The sequence below is a fragment of the Amblyraja radiata genome, chromosome 13, assembly GCF_010909765.2.
Source record: "Amblyraja radiata isolate CabotCenter1 chromosome 13, sAmbRad1.1.pri, whole genome shotgun sequence".
Taxonomy (NCBI): Eukaryota; Metazoa; Chordata; class Chondrichthyes; order Rajiformes; family Rajidae; genus Amblyraja; species Amblyraja radiata.
In genome coordinates, this window is record NC_045968.1 from 30,981,842 (window position 1) to 31,004,248 (window position 22,407).

Consider the following 22,407-nt stretch of genomic DNA (forward strand, 5'->3'; position numbering starts at 1 on the left):
CAAGCTGCCAGAGGAGGTAGTTGAGGCTTGGACTATCCCACCATTTAAGAAACAGTTGGACAGGTACATGGGTAGGACAGGTTTGGAGGGTTATGAACCAAATGCAGGCATGTGGGACTAGGGTAGCTGGGACATTGTTGGCCGGTGTGGGCGAGTTGGGCCGAAGGGCCGAAGGGCCTGTTTCCACACTGTATTACTCTATGACTCTAGCTCAATGTTTAGTAATTTAATGGAGTGGCACAGTGGTGCAGCTGGTAGATTCAGAACACAGTTTTTCTCTCAAAATAATTAAACCTTTTAATGTTAAAATTAACTTTTTTTCTACAACCCTTCTTTTGCAGTTGACCTTGATCATTCTTGGGTTACACTTAACATCCCTCCTTGGGAACCAAACATTCTCTTCTTAGTTTAACAGATTATCTTGCAAATTACCAAAAACCGGGCCAAGTGAATTAAAAGAGAAATTTAAAATGTATTTTAAAACTTGCTGCTGATAGTCATTTGAGCCTGTTTTGTTTAAATTAGGTGCAGCAACCTTCTCACATCTGTTAAAGAATTTATTGCGGTTGCTGCCTGATTAAAATCTAAACTGTCTCTAATTTGCATTTCAAGTCTCTGTTGATTCTGCACAAAGTCAGGAACAGGTCCCGACCACGGGGGAAAATGGAGGAGGACTGGCCAAATTTTGTGCCTTCCACCACAGTGATGAATGCTGTGGTGGATGTTTGTGTTAAATTTTGATTGTGTATTGTGTGTTCTTTTTCTTTGTGCCGCTGCTGGCAAATTCATTTCACTTGCACTTTGTGTGCAAGTGACGAATAGAACTGATTGTTGATTGTTGATTGTTGTTGATTAGTAGTGCAAGGCAGGTGAGGGGTCTTAGAGGTGTGGTAGACCCCATAAAGCCTCCATTTCATTTAAAAACAGTTCCAATCACTCTCATCTGCTAAATAACAGGGGATATGTCTTGGAATGAATATTCCCAGATTATTTAATTCTTGAAAAACTTGCGATTGGATTTTTAAAAGTGAAAAGTCAACTTTTTAACGTTTAAAAAGAGGGAGGGTGAAGAGGGGGAGGGAGTGCTGGGGGATAAGGGGAAATGAGCTGTTCTTGCGCAGTTGGAGGTTATGGGTGAGTGGTGGAATATTACATTGGGGGAATGGGTTGGGTGAGCGGGTGAGTAGTGGAATATTGCGTTGGGGAACGGGTTGCGTTGGGGGAACCAGGCCTCCCTTGGGGGCTATGGGTGAGTGGTGGAATATTGCGTTGGGGAACGGGTTGCGTTGGGGTAACCAGGCCTCCTGTTTGACAGGGACCCAACGGGTCCCACTTGGTCTAGTTGATCTTATATTTTACAGGTTATTGCCATTTTGAACTTTTAAAACGGCGCAGTCGCGCGCCCACTTGCCGGCCGCGCCTGCGCAGTTGGGGAAGGGTTGCTGTGACTCGCGTCATAACGGGGATCTCTGGCGTCACATCGGGAACCCGTCAGCCACACCTGCGCAGTTGGGGGCCATGGGTCATTGGTGGAATATTGCCCTTGGGGGACGGGTCCAACGGGTCCGCACCTGGTCTAGTTGAAATATAATTACATGGTTTTCCCCCTCTCTACATAAGCAAATTTGCAGTTTGAAAAACGGTTCATGAATGAATGCAGGAAGATGTCATGAGTACCTACAATGTTCTTAACTAACCTCTCAAAAACCTGAGATGGAAACGACCTGGTCCTTGAATTTGTCTTATTATTAATCATGACAATTTGTTTTAATTCTCATCCCTGATCCCATGTTGGTGTTCCTGGCATATCAGCCACACTATCCTGCATCTGCATTGTAAATATTGCTACACAATTGTCATTTGCAATTTCTGCATTTCATTTGCATTATTGGTTAACAGTTTTTAATGATCTCACATTGTCATTGACCACCCAATTTTACTTTGTTAAAAAAAAAATTGTTGAAAGGAAGTGGGCTGCACAGGCTGAGCCAGCAATTAATACCCATCCCTAATTACCGTTGCCACTTGGAGCCACAGCTGAGGTGCTGTTAGTGCTGGTTCCTGGAAGGCGTATTTGAAATGATTTTGACCGGAAGGCGTATTTGAAATTATTTTAACGTACATTTTTTACAGATCCTGTCTTGATAGATATTATGTAGAAATGGTGACTGGGAAATGAATGAACTGATACATCACTCTGACCTTGGACAATGGTTTGTGCTCAGTTTATACACCTTGGAAGCTGCACTGCCTTAGGCAGATGCCATTTGTTGTTATCAGCTTTTCCCCTCTGCTACTGCAGGCGTTTATTTCCATCGTATCAAATAGCTGCAAGCATCCCTGAGGAGGTTTTTGCTGCCTTTAGAATGACAGTCAATCTGATGATATATGTCTGGTCTCTCTTCTGCCTTTTTTATTTTCAACTTCAATTAATTTATTCTTGGATGGTGAGCTGGCTCCGGTCAGGAATCCTACCAGTGGCTTTTATTCTGCAGCTTTGCAGACTTTGTGAGCTGGTAGTTTGAAGATTTACTTTTAATAGATACAGAATATAGAACAGAACAGTACAGAATATAGAACACAACAGTGTGGTGTGGCGGCGCCTAACGGCAGCGGCTCAACTGCAGTCTGTCTTTTTTTATTTTTGGCTTGTTAAATGTATGTTTGATTCTAGTTTTATTATTTTTTTAGCTGTGTGTATGTGGGGGGCGGGGGAGGGTGGGGGAAACCGTTAATCTCTTTCCTGTTCAGGAGACCCGACTTTTTCCCTGTTGGGTCCCTGATGTAGTTGGGCCTAACATCGTGGAGCCTGTGGCGGCCTCCGGCCGGAACCAACCTGGGGGCTCCAGTCGCGGAGCTGGCCGACTTCGGTGCGGGGAGAGCAGTGGTGGTGCGCGGCTGTGACTCGACTTCGGAGCTTCGGAGGCTCCGGTCGTAGGCCCTGTGGACAGGAACATCGGGAGATTGCAGGTCCCTGGTGGGAGACGGCTTTTTGGAGCTCCCTCAATGGCAACTTCTCCCGCTGGAATCGCAGGGCTAAATGACTTGGAGCGGGGCCTTACATCGTCCGGCGCGGCTTAACGGCCACGGGACTTACCATCACCTGCCGGGGGCTTTAACATCGGGAGCCCAAAATCGCCTCGAAGTTGCATTTGGACTGCTGGACCGCGGGAGAAGAACAAGGGAAGAGATAAGACTTTGCCTTCCATCACAGTGATGAGGTGTTGGAGATTCACTGTGATGGATGTTTGTGTAAAGTGTGTTAAGTGTGGGTCTTGTTTTTTTTTTGTAATTGTTAAAACTGTACAAAATGCAATTTCGTTTAAACAATTGACAATAAAAGGCATTCTATTCATTCTATTCTATTCTACAGGAACACACCGACAATATCTTCCAAACATAATGCCAAGACCAGCACTTATATCTACCTGAAGATAATTTGTATCCATTCCCTCCATATTCATGTGTCTATTTAAATGTCTGTTAAATGCCACCGTCTCCACCGCCACCTCTGGCGGTACGTTCCAGGCACTTGCCAGCCTCTGTGTAAAAGACAAAAAGACAAAAGCTTCCACATCCTTCCAATTTTGGGTCATCCAGAGCTGCATGCAATACTCTAAATGGCCTAACCAAAGTCCTATAAAGCTCCAACCTGACTTTTGTAGTCAAAGGCCTGACCATTGAAAGCAAGCATGCCATACCATAACCCGGGGTTGATTGTGTTAACATTTGAGAAGCATTTGAGAGCTCTGGGCCTGTACTCGCTGGAGTTTAGAAGGATGAGGAGGGATCTCATTGAAAATTACCGAATAATGAAAGGCCTAAATAGAGTAGATGTGGAGAGTATGGAAGAGTCTAGAACCTGAGAGAACAGCCTCAGAATTAAAAATCTGAAGAAGGATCTCGATCCGAAACGTCACCCATTCCTTCTCTCCAGAAAAGCTGCCTGTCCCGCTGAGTTACTCCAGCTTTTTGTGTCTATCTTTGGCTTAAACCAGCATCTGCAGTTCCTTCCTGCACATACTCAGAATTAAAAGGATATATCTTTAGAATGGAGATAAAGAGGATTTTCTTTAGCCAGAGAGTGGTACATCTGTGGAATTCAGTGCCTCAGACAGCTGTGGAGGCCAAGTGATTAGGTATTTTTAAAATGGAGATTGATAAGTTCTTGATTAGAGTGTCATACGTTACTATTGTCTATTGTTATGGGGAGAAGGTAGGATAATGGGGTTGAGAGGTCAATAATAGATGGGCTGAATAGCCTAATTCTGCTCCTGTCATGATCATATGATATGTCTTTTTTTACCACTTTATCTACGTGCTGCCACTTTCAGGGTGCTGTGAACATGGATCTCAATGTCCCTCTGTACATCAATGCAAATACGTAACTGTTCGCGCATGATAATCTGGGTATGAGAAGGTTATAGGGGTAGAGTAGGATGATGTTTGCTAGAAGCGCAGCCAGTATCGGTTAGATTGAATCCTGTTATAACATTGCAAGTAAATTAAAAATAATCTGCAATTATTTTATCAGAACGTTAATCTCAGTATTGGTAACTGTAAACATTTCACGAATGCCCTTCAGTGTGGCCGGCATGTTAGCAGCTTCAGCTTCAGAACCACCAATGTAGTTGACATTAAACTATCCCAGTTCAGGGATAATTGGAGATTGGCATTGTCAGCTTGGCATTGCCACAAATTCTGATTAGAATAATAAAAGTATTGTTTAATGTCCAATCTACTTAAAGAAAACCAAGCAATCTTGTATTCTTGTTCATATGGAGAAATTAATGTTCAAAAGTGAGTTAAAGATTAGACCAACTTTTCTTTAAAAAAAAACTGATTCTGTCTCGGGCATTGAGCATTCATTTGAAAGCAAAATCCAAGTGTATTCATCTTAAATTGAACACATTAATCTCAACTATAACATGCAATGTTGTTTGGTGGATGAACACGGTATTTTCTTCCCAGCTCTTCCCTTTTGGTGCCTCCTCATGTCTGCTCCATTTACTTTTATTTTTGCCTTCTCTTTGCATTGCACACATTGAGTACGTTTATGAGAAATGTGAGCTATTTGGTGCAGCGTTTTCTCCTCCAGTCTCACTAAATATTCTCTTCTTCAGGCGGCACAGCAGAACACGAGTCCCAGCTCAGACTTTGACCACAGATGTGCCAAAACAGGTCAGTCTTATGGAGCTTTAACATTTGTGGAGGGTGGGGGATGGGCTGATGCGTGCTGATTATTTGTGTATTTATAATGGAATACTTATGAAGCGATTGTTCACATGTAGTCACATGCTCTGGATCAAAGTCATTGTTACATGGTAGAGAAACTAGCCTCTCATCACTTCAAGTTCATATTGACCATCAAGTGGTCATTGTACTATCACATTTACCAGCTCTTGGTCTGCAGATGTTGCCCATTTATCCCTTTCCACCTTCTCATTGAGTTTGCCACCTGGTTAGTAAGCAGTACTGGCAATGAGCTACGTAATTGCTGTAACTAGTTAAATAAATTAAAACAGGAGTGGGCCATCTGGCTGTTCATGTGTGCTCAGTCATTGAGTAAGATTGTGGCTAATATTTTACCTCTTCCCAATCCTATCATCCCTTGATTCCTGTAATATATAAAAATCTATAATTCTTTGTTTTGAATATACTTGGTGACTAAACGCCCATAGTCCCCTTAATTAGGGAATTCCAACGATTCACAACCCATCTTTGTTCTGGCTTTTATGTTTCCGGCTCATGTTTTAACTTGCCCCAGCCAGGAGAAAATATTAACCCTGCATCTGCTCTATCAAACCTTGTAAAAGGTTTAAACATTACAGTGAGATCATTTATGTATATTGTTATATAGGAGGGGGGGGGGGGGGAGAGGGGGGGGGTGGGAAAGCAAACCTTTAACTATATTCCAGATAATTTCACAAGACCCAAATATCTTTTCTTGTACTCAAACCTTCTTACAATTTGCCTTCTTATTGGGTGCTGTACTACCACATAAGATTCCAGTATACACTCGGGTCCCTGTGAACATCAATATATTTTAGTACGTCACTGCTTTAAAAAAAACATATGGTGCTCCCTATTTATTTTCTACCGAACTGGATGACCTCAATTTTCCGCATGATATTTCACCTGTAATTTTCCTGTCCATTTGTTCAACCTGCCAGCACCCTGCAGAAGCTTCACTGCATTCACTTTACAATGCACACTGCCCCCAGCATTGCATCATTAGCATTGGATTCATTTTATTCAAATCATGATGATGAACTGATAGGGTGCTAACACGAGCTCTGCAAAACAGCCTCCAAATCCAAAAGTGGCCAATTTATTCCTATTTTCTGTTTTCTATCTAACCAATTTTCAATCTATTCCTGGAAATTGCTTCATTTATATATGCTCAAATTTTAATGATTTATTGGGTGTCACCTTGTCGAAGGACTTTTGAAGGACAAGATCCAGCACTTCAACAGGTTTAGTTATAGCATTAAAGAAGATGAACGTATTTGTTGAATTGTGGTTTCCGTTTCGTAAATCTTTCTTGAATCTTCCCATCCCTATTGTTATTTTAAATGTCATCCAGTACTGGAGATTTATCACCTTTCAGTCCTATTCATTTCTACAATGTTAATTATTTTGCTGTCAGCTAATTTCTTTCAGCTCTTTCTCGGGATTTGAATTGTCTATTATTTTGCATTTTCCATGAAGAGAGATAAAATGTTCATTTTCTCAGTCTTTAAGGGAGCCACATTACTTTCCTGTTTATCTATTTATAGAAGCTCAATCATTTTTTAGTGGCAGTTTTTACGGTCCTTTCTGACTTTGTTGAAGTCTGAGATTTTCCTAATCCTCTGACTTCTTTCTGCTTTATTTCTCCCACTTTTCCTATTGTGTTTCTATGCCTCAATAGAAATTGTAAATTCTAGTAATACTTCAATGTGTGTGTTGTTTCTCAGTCTTTTATTGCCATGTTATAGTCTTTGTTTTTGATTTAACTTAGATTCTTGTTCCTGATTATTCATTTCTAATTTTTAAGATCATATCTGTGACTACTCTTCCCTAAAGATCCTCTCAGTTCCAGATCATCAAATAAGTTTTTTGGTGCACAGTATGACCCAAATCAGGCTGATCCTTTGTTCCAGAAAACTACAAGGAATCATCCTCTATTGATTTTTATCAATGGATTCACAGTCCACACTATTATTGTTAATTTGTTTTTCTCACTCCATATGTAGATTGAAATTCCCAACATAACTATTTTATCCTAGTTGTATGCACCTCTCATTCCCTTTGTAAAGCAAGTCAATATTATGATGAACAGACATTTCTTCCATAAACATCTCTCATTTACTAGTTGCATTATCTGGTCCAATAAGTATTCCACTTGTGTTTCTGACTTGAAAGTGAGCAGGTCCCGTACAGCTGAGACAGTGGCAGGTAATTCTCTGATTGAATCCTTTGACCCTAGAAGATGTAATCAAATTAGGCAACTCAAACTTGTGCGGTTTCAATACATCAGTGATATTTTGAAATGCAGTACCTTGCTTGACTGAAGAAGGGTCTCGACCGAAACGTCACCCATTCCTTCTCTCCAGAGATGCTGCCTGTCCCACTGCATTACTCCAGCATTTTGTGTCTACCTTGTTTGACTGGCACACTGATGGTTAAATGGTGTAGGTACAGAACTTCAAAATGTAACTGATGTATTGAAGCAGCACTGCACAAAATCACTTTCCAAAAGATGTACTGCAGCAGCTTGCTAAGAATTCTTACACAATTCATTTAAAACGTGCAGCCTCAACAACTGAAAAAGACATGGTTGCCAGGGGGGATTGGAATGCTACCACTTTCTAAAGTTGGAAATGTTTCCTTGTTCATTGTGTAATAACAAAGAATTGCAGATGTGGGTTTACACCAAAGATACACACACAATTCCCATTCTGACCTTTGTCCTGGAGGAACAGCACCTCATATTCCACTTGGGTAGCTCCTACAACCACCTCTCTTCCCTCTCCCCTTTCTCCTCCCCTCCCTTCCCCTGAACCCTGGCTGACCTCGATACTGCGCTGTTTTTTGCCCCTCTCCACCAAGCTTTAACAAGCTTCACACTTCACAACTATGTATTTCATTTGGTCTCACACCTGCTTCTATCTGTAGCCTTTATCTATCTGCCTATCTGGGAACTCCCTCGCCTGAGGTCATCTATTGCTGACTGTGATTTGTCCAGCCCCCTCTTCTCTCTTCCAGCTTTTTCACTGCTCTTCCCTGCAAATAGTCTGAAGAAGGCTACAGACCAAAATATCACCTATTGATTTTCTCCAGAGATGCTGCCTGACCCGCAAGTTAATCCGGCATTTTGTATCTATCCTTCACTGTTCATTATTGTTTGGTTAAAAATTCCTTTTAAACCTCCATGTAATAGCAATTTGAGAGCACTTTCACCATTGACACTGCAATGCTTCGAGACGGTGAATCTCCACCACCTCAGGGCAATTAGTTACAAACACTAAATGCTGCTGTCTTTACAGTCGGCAGTGTGTGATTTGATTTTGATTGATTTCAGAGATTCCCTTAAAATGATCTCCCAAGATAATATAATGAAAGAATGAAATGGCTGCCTGATCTGGTTTACTTAGTAGCAAACTGAAATGAGAGACAGAAAATATTCCTATTGTAAATGAATAATTTATTGTGTGATTTGTTTGAGAGTGGGGAATATGCTAATCGTTCAGTTTGTAGTATATAAATGTGGCTGTTGGTTTTTATTTCATTTTCTTCACCCCCCCAGAGTTTATCATTCATTGAAGGCTTGGAGGTTCCAGTCTCTCCCTCCTCAGCCGCTGCTTCCTTTCAGTCCGTTCATTCTGTGTACAAGGGTGCCACAGACAGCCGACCCACCCACCAAGATGATAGCAACATACTCCTGATCAACAAGCATTCCACACAGAAACTTCCATCAGATATGAAAACGTGTCCAGCGATGGAGGAGACGTGGAAGACTTCCAATCAGCCCTCTCCAATCTCCTTGCAAGGTTCTGTTGAAGCTGCAGGCAGCTGCAGCCGCTCCTCTTCTTGTTATGATGAGAGTAGTGGTTTAACTAGAGAAGTGTATATTAGTGATGGTAAGCTCACTCGGAGAAATGACAATGATGAGGATGACTGTGCCGCAGGTATATTTATTACTGAGAACAATGTTAACCAACTTCGGGGAAGGGCAATGCCAGTTTTCACATTGACAAACGCTCAGTTGCAGGTCACTGAAGAGTTCATTGATGATGACCCAGCTGAGATCTCATTTTTTGGTGGTGGCTCAGAGGCATTTTCACCATGTTATCAGGGGCTAGGGAATGGTACAAAAGGTTCTATTAGTTACCATCAATCAGTGAGTTCACCGGTAATAAACTCCAGCTTGGGAAATCTAAGCTGTGAACGCAGCCCAAGTAAATTTGTCAATAATAATATGGAGCTGGGTTCAGAGGATGACCTCGAATTTGAGGGTGAGAGTGATCTCAATGGCAACGGTCGACCAATTGACACAGTCGATCTCTTTGAGGTGAAGGCACAGGCCAATTGGCTTCATGGGCGCTATAGCAAATCAGAGACTAGTTCTCTGCTGAACAATCAGTCGCAGAGCAGCTCATTGGCCAACCTTGGTCTCAATGGATTACCTGATGCAATGCTGTTCAGGATGGCCAATTCAGACAATCAATCTGAAGCCAGTTCCATGGTGAATTTTCCCACGTATTCCGTGCGCTCTGAGTCCAGTTCTGCTTTTCAGTTTGGTGATGTGATTGATCAGCTTGAACAACTAAGTTACCCTCCCACCACAACCGAAGACTCGACCAGTAGTGAGTCTGGGTCATGGGATTCGGACAGCGGAGCCCCCGTTGATGGCAATTTCTTTTACAGTAATCCCTTTGCGCAGGTCGCCACCAATAATTTTGCATTCAGTTTCAAGAATGAAGTTAATGGCTGCGCACATGGAGAGCAGGAGGACAGAGGCAGTCTGAATTAAATCAGTCCTTTATACTAGTGCACATTAGTGCATTGCGGGTCAGCAAATTTCTTTTGTATATTAATGATTCGGTACCAGACACTAACTTCACTTTAATGACTGTTGTTTTGATTCATTTGTTTGACTGACCACAATAATGAAAAAAAAATGCATATGAATATCAAAAGGATAGTATTAAATAGAAGAATTCCCGAGTAGTTCACTCAACTCGTATTGTACGTTTGAAAGTTTTGAGCACTTGGACCAGTTGTTTGCACAACATTTATAGAAGTGTTCTGTTCATGTAAGGTTTTGGCAACTGGTCCGGTGATCTCTCCAGTGCTGTAGTAACTGGAGCACTGACACTATGTATATACATTTGTACTCTGAACCAAACTAGTTCTTTATATTATTATATAATTTTTAAAGGTGCCAACCAATATTGTTGCATAGCTTTTTGTTAAAGTGCAAAATACATCCACTAAGCTGTGATTATGTCTCTGGGAAGTTCTGTATTGATGGAGCTCAGGGGGCACATAGAACCTCATGGACAGCAGTAGTGGGTAGAGTTCTGTGGAATTAATTTTCTCAAACTACAATTATAATCTTAAAGAATGTATTTTCCTTACATAATAATGCAACTGGTAGGGAGTTAGCCAGTGTGAATAACGTTGGGACACTCTTATGTCAAATGCCAAGTACGAGTTAATTACTTAACACCTGTAGGTGCGAATTCTAACATGTAATTTAATGGAAAACTGAACGTCCCAAGGAAGTTAAATATTTTGTATGAGATGCAAGCTCTGTTGGTGGCTCTTTACCATGACGCCACTATAAGCCCATCCGTATAACATCAGGTTATAGATAAAAGGCAAAATGTTCTGCTTCTGTTTACCTGCATTAGTGAAGTAATGTTTACCTCCAATTCAATTCTGCACTCCATTATTTGTGTGGTTTCTTCTTCCTGGCCACTAGCTTAGATTAACATTTTTGACATTTTCAAACCAGAAATGAGTTGGAAGCCCCCAATTTTATCCAAATTTAAGACAGTTTACCAGAACACACTCTCACACATTTCCGACTTACCAGAAGTCTTATCCATGTTATTTTTCTCATGCCACCCTCTCCATTTATCCAATTTTACCCCTGACCACGCTGCCTTCCTTCCACCGCTAACCCCAACTTCTCTGAAATTCTCCATTCACAATCTGTAGTTCATCTTTAATACCTCTAAAAAAAATGTAGCGTATGAGCCTTCATATTTTAAGCTAGATGTCCTTCCTCACGTCCTCTGGTTTTCTAACTGTTTCACTTTTATACTTTCATCTTTTCTCCATTCCAACAGTGGTAGAGTATATTTGATCACCTATGCTCCATTCTCTCTGTCTCTCCGAGTTGATTTCTATCTACATTTTTTTTTTTTAAATTCAACTTTTTTGTCATTTTCTCAGTTTGGTAAAGACTTTGTTCCTTTTTTCCTCACTTGTACTTATCCTGTCTGCAGATAATCTTGGAGTGCTAGCTACATTAAAGCTACTTGCAATTTCTGCAAAAAATGAAACAATGGAACCTTTGTCAGGAGATGCAATACTTCTAAGTGCCAGTTTCATTTAGGTTCTTAACATTACTCGTGAGATGAAAATCTATCTCTTTAGGTTATTGCTGTAATATACAATTTACTAGTCTTGGTAACTGCTGTTTAGCATCATTACCCACTTTGGGTTTATGATTGTCATGTGTGCTGAGATCAGTGAAAAAAAAATCCAATCAAATCAGATAATACCACATAAATACAATAAAGCCAAATTTAAGAATAATAGATAGAGCAAAAGGAAGACACAGAGTGCAGAATATTACAGAATGTAGATTATGTTTTTTAGTGTCAAGATCCAGCTCCTTAAGTGTCAGGAGCGAAAGTTGAAGATTTATGAATTAGCACCAACATTTGAACCTCATCTTAAGATATTGACAAGGTTTGCAGTCCCAACCAATGGTTATTCAGTGTCACTTTGAAATGTAATGGAGGTAGAGCTGTTGGAATCATGGAACTACCACATTGTCATAAGAACCCTGGTTTACAGAGAAGGAAATCTACTGCACTTGCCCAGTCTGGCCTACATACAACTCTGGAGCCAACAATATTATTGACCCAAATTTTGTGGGCAATTTGGGGATAGATAGTAAGGGCTGACTTTGCCAGCAATGTCCATATACCATGAGTGAATGAAAATACTCTTCAGAGTTGGATCATAATCTTTTTGGTAGTTAAAGAAGAGGCAAAGAGGTACTTAAGCAACTATGGAGATATTAGAAGACCATTCCGATTGATTCATGAACTCATCACTACACTGACATTGCTTTTAGGAAAGCAAGTAGAACTTACCTGACTTGCTGAATTATTCCTATCAGTTTGAATCTGTGGGTAAAATACTTGTCTACTTTCATAATTCTGACACTACTGCTATCTCTTTGGATGTCACCATTCTGTATTACATTTGCTTCCACGAGGTCTATTGTTGGGTACCTCGCTATACCTCAAAACCTTGGATTGTGAAATCCATTTACTCACTTTCATCTTTGTCCTGTTGCCTTTTATTGCACCCTCTAAGCACTTTCAATATTTTAAATGGTGCTGTAAAGGATACCTGGAAACATTTATCTCAAAGGATTTCTTGGTAAAAGCTCCATTTTAAGGCACTTTAATAACATTTATAAGGAATCTCAAAAGTGCCCATGTGATTGTTAATCGTTTATCAATGACCTAAACCATAAAGCAATTAACACTAAACCAGGACAATAGACAATGGGTGCAAGAGTAGGCCATTCGGCCCTTCGAGCCAGCACCGCTATTCAATGTGATCATGGCTGATCATCCTCAATCATTACCCCGTTCCCGCCTTCTCCCCATATCCCCTGACTCCGCTATCTTTAAGAACCCTATCTAGCACTCTCTTGAAAGTATTCAGAGAACTGGCCTCCACCGCCCTCTGAGGCAGAGAATGCCACAGACTCGCAACTCTCTGTGAGAAAAAGTATTTCCTCGTCTCCGTTCTAAATGGCTTACCCCTTATTCTTAAACTGTGGCCCTTGGTTCTGGACTGCCCCAACATTGGGAACATGTTTCCTGCCGCTAGCGTATCCAAACCCTTAATAATCTTATATGTTTCAATAAGATACTTGTGTTGGGTTTTCTTACTAAAGATCACTACAGTGCCCTTGGAAGCACCACCAAATAATTTTAACATAATGCTTAGAATGTTAAGGGGAGACCAACATATCTGCAGTTTTTTAGTGGTGAAATCCAGATCTAGCAGACATAATGTGTATACTGCTGGTCACTGTGTTGATTAAGTAAATGTCTATCTGTAATTTGTGGGGTTCATTAAGCATTCTGATGGTGTGTTGAAGGTTAATGCTTCAATGTGTCAGACATAGTGAGGGGCCAGTGATGAAATTTGGAATTGGTGTAGGTTTTCCATTTGATTTGTTTTTGTTCTTCCAGCTTTGTGCATTTGTTTCAATTTTATCTGGATCATGAAGTGAAGAGATTCTAATCTTAAGGGGCTGTCCCACTGCGGCGACCTAATTGGCGAGTTTAGAAGAGTTTGCCCTCGACTCATACTCGCAGCATGGTCGACACGAGGTCCTAGGAGGTCTTTGTAACTCTCCTTCATGCTCGAAAGTAGCCCCCGCGTACTCGAGGCCTCAGCTAGGTCGCAGCGTATTTTTCAACATGCTGAAAAATGCCCGTGAGTAAAAAACAGTTCGCCGTGGAAAAAAATCAAATTTTTTTTAAAAAAACTTGTAGGTTTAGTCGAAGTAGGTTGTAGTAGGTCGGCATGTTATTCGTAGGTAATCGAGGGTAGTCAAAGGTAATCGAAGGTAGTCGAAGGTAGTCGTAGATAGTCTTCAACATAGTCGAAGTGAGGTCGAAGGAGATCGAAGGAGGTCGTCTTCACTCTCCACTATTCAGTGTCCAATTTTCCCGAAGCTGGTCGAAGCTAGTCTTCAACGAGGTCGAAGGAGGTATTCTACATAGTCAAAGGAGGTCTTCAACGTGACACTTTTTCAAACTCTCCTAAACTCTTCTAAACTCGCCAATTAGGTCACCACAGTGGGACAGCCTCTTTATATAGTCAGCATCGGCCAGGCTGATGGAAAATGTGGGCGCAAGCAGGGCTACATTAGAAGAGTCTTGTTTAAAATGGACAACCAGATCCAATATTTTTAGCAATGGTGTGAGACTATTGTGCTTGCATCAGTTCTTTTGTTGACATTTCCCACATCATGGTGACAATGAGTATTGACACTGTAATGGGCACTGATGTGAATGTTGCTTGGTGATGGGAATTGATGAATCCAACACACTTTTCTCGTCCTTCTTCCTGCTCCCCATCTGTAATAACCAAATTTGCGATTTTAAAAAGAGACTAAATGTAAATGTGCAAATGCTAACAAGGATATGCATATCAAATACTAATTGGAATATTATGGAAATAATAATTTTCATGATTTTCTTTATAAAGTAGATTAAATCTAAATGGTGTCTCATTCTCATTATTGTCATTAGGGTGGTTAAAATGGTAATGCTTATAAAAATAAAATAACTATAATCTAATTATGACAAATTTGTTAGAGCTTGATTTTAACTTTACTCCCTTTATCTTGTTAGTATTTGATAGGCACATGTCATTCAGGAACTAATTTCAATGGCGAACACTGATTTGGTAATGTTGGCTAAAACATTACAGAAACCTGAAGTGGTTGATTGCGATTCTAAAAACTTATAGAATGGAAAGAAAGTCACTTTACAGAAGCAGTAACTGAATGGCAGTATCTAGCACAAAATTGAGGAGGATACAAAGTTGTGAAATGTCATTAGCAGAATTAAAACAAAAATGTGTTCAATTCTGATAATGTTAAATTCAAGCCCTGTGCTCAACAGGTCCTTGTTCTTTCCATATGCAGTGCCCTCTGTAATGTTTGGGACAAAGACCCAATCTTTATTTATTTGCCTCTGTACTCCACAATTTGAGATTTGTAATAGAAAAAAAAAATCACATATGGTTAAAGTGCACATTGTCAGATTTTAATAAAGACCAGTTTTATACATTTTGGTTTCACCATGTAGAAATTACAGCAGTGTTTATACATAGTCCCCCCATTTCAGGGCACCATAATGTTTGGGACACAGCAATGTCATGTAAATGAAAGTAATCATGAAAGTTGCATATTCTTTGCATGCAATGACTGCTTGAAGTCTGCTATTCATGGACATCACCAGTTGCTGGGCGTCTTCTCTGGTGATGCTCTGCCAGGCCTGTATTGCAGCCATCTTTTGCTTATGCTTGTTTTGGGGGCTAGTCCCCTTCAGTTTTCTCTTTGGCATGTAAAAGGCATGTTCAATTGGGTTCAGATTGGGTAGTTGACTTGGCCACTCATGAATTTACAATTTTTTAGCTCTGAAAAACTCCTTTGTTGCTTTAGCAGTATGTTTGGGATAATTGTCTTGCTGTAGAATGAACTGCCGGTCAATGAGTTTTGAGGCATTTGTTTGAACTTGAGCAGATAGGATACCATCAACAGTTGTATCATCAATGAAGATAAGTACTTTCAGCAGCCCAGGCCATAACACCCCCACCACCGTGTTTCACAGATGAGGTGGTATGCTTTGGATCTTGGGCAGTTCCTTCTCTCCTTAATAATGTTCCAAACAGTTGATTTTGGTAAGGCGGAGTTTTGGCTGATATCTCTAACATTTTTATTCTTGTTTCTCAGTCTCATATTGGCTTCTTTGACTTTCATTGTGCTCGTGTTGATAAACAGCAAAACAAGTTTTCAAAGGTGATGGAAAGACTGGAGGAAAGACTAGCTGCTGAGAGTTCTCTTATACCTACATTAAGGAGGCATTTAAACACACCTGAGCAATTACAAACACCCGTGAAGCCATGTGTCCCAAACATTATGGTGCCTTGAAATAGGGCGACTATGTAGAAACACAGCTATAATTTCGACATGGTGAAAGCAAAATGTATAAAAATACCCTTTAATAAAATGATCAGGATTAAACCACATGAAGAAAGGTTTCGGCCCGAAACGTTGCCTTTTTCCTTCGCTCCATAGATGCTGCTGCACCCGCTGAGTTTCTCCAGCTTTTTTGTGTACCTTAAACCACATGTGATTTTTTTCTATTATAAATTTCAAATTGTGGAGTACAAAGGCAAATAAATAAATGATGGGTCTTTGTCCCAAACATTATGGAGGGCACTGTGCAGTATGCTGTCTGATCTGTAAATCTTGAAGTTTTCTATCGAGTGTTAATTGTGATCAATGGGCTGGAGTTATTAAGTGAATTTGGTCTCAAATTAAGTCTTTACTGAGCATTACATTTTGTATTTTTTAAATCCTGTTTATTTTAATTAATAACTAACATGAGAATTTTATTAATTTTTGGATAGAGTGGGGAATGCTGAATGTGCTAATTTTTCCTCGTCATTGGGAAAAGATGGAGTATAGTTGGGAAGGAATAGGGCTGCAATGTGATTTCCATAATTATTTCTGAAAGAGTGAGGGGGAAGTGCATGGAATAGGGAGCAGAGAAAGCATGAATTAACCTCGCAGCTTGCAGCGTGGAGGGAGCTATTTGGCCCATTGAATTAATGTCTGCTAATCTCGTGCCCTACCTTCTACAGTGCCCTGCTAATTTGTTCTTTCAAGTACTTGTTGAATGCTGTGATAGAATCCTGTTCTCCCCTTACATTGAATTCCATGCTATGCCTCATTTTTAAAAAGTAGATTTCCTTGTGTCACTTCTACCTTTTGCTAAGTATATTCATTCAGCGACTGCTGGTTCTTGACCAAACAATCAGTGGGAACTGTTGCTCTCTAGTTACTCTGTCTAGATCCTTTATGATTTTGAGTATCTCCATTGGATTCTCTCTCAATTCCTCAATTCCAAGGACCAAACCCGGTCTCCAGTATATCCATAAAACTAAAGTCCCTCATCCACTGAATCATTTTGGTAAATCTCTTCTGCACTCTCTCAAAGACCTTTTTAATGTTTCCAGAAATATGGACTAGATTCAATACTACACCTGTGATTATAATGTTTTGCCATGGCTTCCTTGGTCTTGTACTTCTGCATGCCTCTGTTTATAAAGCTTAGGATCCCATCTGCGCTTTAGACCAATCTCTCAATGATTGCTGTTCATTATTGGATACATTTATTAAACTTGACCAGCAGAAGAAACTGAATGGGACGATTGTGTATTCCATGCAGTCAGAGGATTTGGGAGTTTGGTCATTGTGTTAGAGACCTGAATTGGAAGCAACATAGCTATGGTAAACAATCACATGCTTTTGGTCCAGTTTGGTGTCATTAAGCAATAAATAGAGATGAAGCGAGAAGATTGCTCTCAATTTGCTCTGGAATTGGTTAATGCCATCAATAATGGGAAATAGTTCACCACCTCCACCTGTGTTTGTCAGTTGCCAATAACTGTTCTGTGCCTAAATGATGAAGACCATTGCAACAGGGGGACTCAGAACTGCATAGGTTTGTTCTGAATCTGACATCTGGTGCTCCTTTCTTAGTTTTCTTGCATTCGAATATGGATCACTGATTTTAAATGAATTGCAGCAGGTTTGCAAATTTTTTTTTTGCAAAGATTTTTTATCTATTGAAAAATAATCTGTTTTGTGAGTACATCATGGATGCATTGTTTTTTTGGTAATTTGTGTAATTTTATATATATATCAAAAAAATAAAGAAGATAAATGAGTTTACCGCTCTACTGTTTTTTTTTCTGTACCATTCACATTATACCTTTCTGGTTCATTACCCTAATTTCTGCTTAATTTTTATGGAACTTATTGCACCACAAAGAGAGAATGCTACAATAACAGGAACACAAGTGCCCTATTTTTAAAGTTTCTGTAGAGTTGTTACTATTTTCTGTATAATCACGTTCTTGAGGTACAGATCCTCCACTGATTTTCCAGCAACTGGTGGTCCGCCACATCCTTTGAACCGGACAAAATTATGAGAACACACTTGAAATGCCCCCCGAAAATGTGACGCTTAGGCGATCTCTACCTCATCGGGACTTCCGTGCCGATCGGTGGATCAAATTTGCCCTCTCTGGCTGGGTCTCTGGAATGCCGGCCAGGCCGTAGCCAGCAAATCCGTTTGCAGGGCTGATTTCCAAGGCTGACTTTCTGCCATCTTGGCTCCCAGATGTCGTAGGCTGACCGTTCCAGTACCATTGGACTCCTCTCGGAGGCCGTGGCGTTTGTTGGTCCAGAAAATGGATAATCTAGAAAGGCTCTGGAACCAAGATTGGTGGTGGGCCTGTACTAAATGTTTTAAATAAACAGTAGATATATTCTCAGAGTTGGAGTGATACTAAAGGGGTAGCATCGTTCCAGATGTACATAGTTAATTTATGATCTACTTTGTGCGTGTGTGCGTATATGTGTGCGTCTATTTTCAGAAGCCGTTTGGCAGTTTGCTTTGGAATTGTTTTTGATGGGATCCTGAAGCTGCTGCCTTGTTACAAACGCAGTACTGTTATTTTTAATCCAAATCTCTTGTTTTCTGCATTTATCCTGGCCTTGGAGTCCTTAGTAAAGTTATAATCCAGTATTTTTGCACAATGGTTAGTAGGTTTTTGTGTTTAAAAAATCAGTGTGCCTAATGAATTAAACAACCCATGAAACTATATTGTTTCAACTTGATTAGTGATGGAGGACACTCATGAAGATTTGAACTGTCCTGTTCTCAAATTGCTGTCCTGTTCTCTACCATCAGTGGTGTGAAGAAGATACTGGCACAAAATTCTGAGGGACAGGATTGATGATCACTTGGAAAGGCAAAGACTGATAGCTTTGTCAAGAACTATCTTGTCTGAAAAATTTGATTGAATTCTTTGAAGTGGTAAGAACATATCTTGAGTGCAGGGTAGTACATGTGATTTACGTGGACTTTAGTAAATCCTTTGGGAAGGTCCCACATGGTAGAGTGGTTCAAAAGGTTAGGGCCGATGGGATCAAGGACAGGTTGGTAAATTGGATCCAAAATTGGGTTGGAGGCAGGAAATAAAGTGATGACAGAGGATTGATATTGCAATTGAATGCGTTACTAGTAGTGTCATTCAAGGATCGATGCTGAATCCCTTGCTGTTTGTAGTAAATGTGAATGACTTGGATGTGAATGTAAGAGGCAAGATCGTGAATTTCACAGATGACATGAAGATTGGCAGAGTTGTTGACTTCATGCAAGGTAGTATCAGGTTACAGGGTGATATTGATGTGTTGGTGAAATGAGCTGAAAAATGGCAAGTTGCAGTTTATTACAGACAAATATAAGATAATGCATTTTGGAAGCAAAAATGAAATTGGGACAGTCGTAAATGATGGGGTCTTGGGAGTATTGAAGAACAGAGAGACAGAGTACACATCCATAGACCCTTGAAGGTGGCAACTCAGATAGACAATGTGACAATCACAAGGTATATAGGTTGAATACAAGCACAGGGAGGTTATGCTCCAAATTTATTAAAACTTGATCAGAACTCAGCTGGAGTGCTACATGCAGTTCTAATCGCCTAGGTACAGGAAATATGTGATAACACTGGAGAGGGTGCAGAGGAGCTGTTTCCACATTCTTCCAGATGTTGCTTGCGATGGAGCAGTTGAATTATGAGGAAAGACTGGAGAGGCTAGGCTTTTTTCTCCCTAGAGTGGAAGTAATTAAGCCAGGGGCATGAATGAGGTATATAAAATTATGAAGGGATAGATAGGATAGACTGCAGGAATGTTTCCATATCGGAGGTAAATCGAAATAAAGGTCATAGTCTAAGGTAAAGGGGAGGAGTTTCAGAGGTGATATGAAGGGGACTTTCTTCACCCAAAGAGTGAAGTACCTGAAATGCACCACCGGATAAAGGAGTCAAAACTGAGTTAATGACAGCAGTTATGAACACTTGAATCACTTGGGCATGGGACCATGGACAAAGTACTAGGCAATACAGAAGGATGACCATTAGTTGGCGTGGGTTGAAGGACCTGTTAACTTGCTGTGTGATTGCATAAAGTGTTTAGGAGCAAATTGAGGACAGGATTCAACAGTAGCACAAATCCAGTAGCTTAAGTTGTGTGTAGTTATTTTCTAGTAGGCTTTGCTATTACTTCACCCTGTTTTTCCTCTTAAAAGCTGTATGTTTAGAGGGAAAGTAAAAAATATCCTTGCTGTAAGGAATTGGAAAACAATTTTGCACTTTTTGAAGAGATGCCCATCTATTATTTGGTATTCCGGTACCTTACTGCGATTACTGTGAATCTGAGGTATCCTTTGAAGAATGGTCTGAAGACGGGTCCTGAACTGAAACGTTTATGCATTTCCCTCCACGGATGCTCCTGATTCGCTGAGTTCCTCCAGCGCTTTTTTTTTAGCTCATGATTCAAGCATCTGCAGTCTCTTGTCTTCTTTGAAGAATGGAGTTCCACTGTTCATTGGCAAACATTCCTTCCTCAAACAGTGTACCATCTTTGTGCTCTCCGTCAAAACCTTTTTACGTGCATGTTTGCTGAAATAAACAGAAGAGTAGACCAACACGAGGTTGTGGGGCATAAAAGGCACTATTTAAGTTCAAATATTTGCGCAATATTGAGCAGGACTCCTGATCCTAGAACTGTAAACAAATCAATTGGATGTGAGCAATGTTTAAGTTATTTACATCTTAAAGATCTAAGCAGGTGATTGTAGGAAGGGCACAGTACAATCTGTTCCATCAAATCTGAATCGGAGGTCTTCAGTACGATTAATGGTCAGTCTTATTGTGGTATGTTCCATTGACAGCATTGAGATGGTAATGTCCATGAATTCTTTAGTACTTAAAAACAAGTGTTTATTTGCAGCCTCATCACCAGCAATTTTTAAAATAAATTGTAGTAATATGATCAATGGTCTGGAAGCTGCATACTAATGATGTATGATAGTTGGAGCTGCAGCCTACCAATGAAAGGTAGCCATTTAATTTTGGCCAGGTTTGGATTGGATGCATAATTTTTTATGTTGTGAGAATTATACTGTAAGAACATGTATCGCTTTTTTATAGGTTACTAAGATATAAAGTACCTATATAAAAAGATGTAATACTTTTTATAGTCATTTCACCTCTTGTACCTGCTTAAAATGTTTTGCAGTGGAAATTGTTTGAGAATTAAGCAGATTCGAGATTGTGTTCCAAAAGCGGATCTGTACAGCTGGAGGCAAAATGGGGAGCTACAGATGGAACATGTAGTTTGAGCCATTGCTACTGTGTGATGTTTTGAAGTTGGCTTCTGTTTACTGTATTAGGCCGATTTCGATGTCGTCTTCAGCTGTCACAATAAAGTTCAAAGCCTAACTTTTTTTCTCGTGAAGGCAGAGAGAACAGGAGATCCACAGAAACTGCTAACTGGATGTACATTCTTGTGATTCTCCTCTGAAAATTTACATTTTTTCCCTTCTGTTCTTGGATTTACAAAATTTATACATGAATCCCAAAATAAAGTTTATATTGTATTGACCTGGTGTACAATTCAGATTTTCTACAATGATCTACAGAATATCCGCAGGATTTTCCTGGGAGTATTAGTGAGACCTCCAAGGGGCTCATCTTGGCTGAAAGAAATAGTTCAACAGATGTTTAGATCTCCTCCACCAACCAACAAACTGCACCAACATTTTTTTGTATGGAAGAATAAGAGTGGCGCAGGAAATGTTCTCCCAAGATTCTCTTTAGTTCAAGATGACACTTCATTACAATCTAGACAATCGCCATTTACCTTGCCAGCCGTGGCTAGATCTCGTAAATCATAAAGTTTCAACTTCTTTTACTCCTGGTTTTCAGGTTTTATCTTGCCTTATATCCTTTTGACCTTCCACTTTAAGAAAAGTTGTTCCATTTCTTAGTCCCAGCATTTATTTTTTAGTCTGTAACTGTTGTGAATTTTGGCTGCTAAATAAACTACTGATACGGATGTGAACTACTGAAGGTAGCAACTTCCGCTTAAGATATAGGAGCTTTGACATTGAGGCTGTGTGGTGAGGAAGTGCTTATTTATACCACTAACCCGTGCATGTTACCCATCTGCATCTCAATCATATCAGAAACAAAGTGCTTTTTTTTGTTGTTGTTTCTTTAACACTGCCACACTAACAGAATTGGAGTCATACTCATACAGTTGTACAGAAATGGGACCTTTGACCCAACTGTGCAGGAAAGAACTGCAGATGCTGGTTTAAATTGTAGGTAGACACAAAATGCTGGAGTAACTCAGCGGGACAGGCAGTATCTCTGGTCTGAAGATGGGTCTCGACACGAAATGTCACCCATTCCTTCTCTCCAGAGATGCTGCCTGTCCTG

The 22,407-nt window shown here is 40.2% G+C and overlaps 1 protein-coding gene across 7 annotated transcripts in view; it reads left to right on the forward strand.

The window, feature by feature from the left end:
* Positions 1–22,407, forward strand: part of farp2 (FERM, ARH/RhoGEF and pleckstrin domain protein 2) — a 146,080-nt gene that overhangs the window by 67,793 nt on the left and 55,880 nt on the right. For all 7 annotated transcript variants that reach the window (XM_033031649.1, XM_033031652.1, XM_033031653.1 and 4 more), the window contains 2 exons: positions 5,124–5,181; positions 8,792–9,035. In XM_033031649.1, the coding sequence (XP_032887540.1) occupies positions 5,124–5,181; positions 8,792–9,035 (302 nt within the window). The remainder of the gene's footprint in view (positions 1–5,123; positions 5,182–8,791; positions 9,036–22,407) is intronic.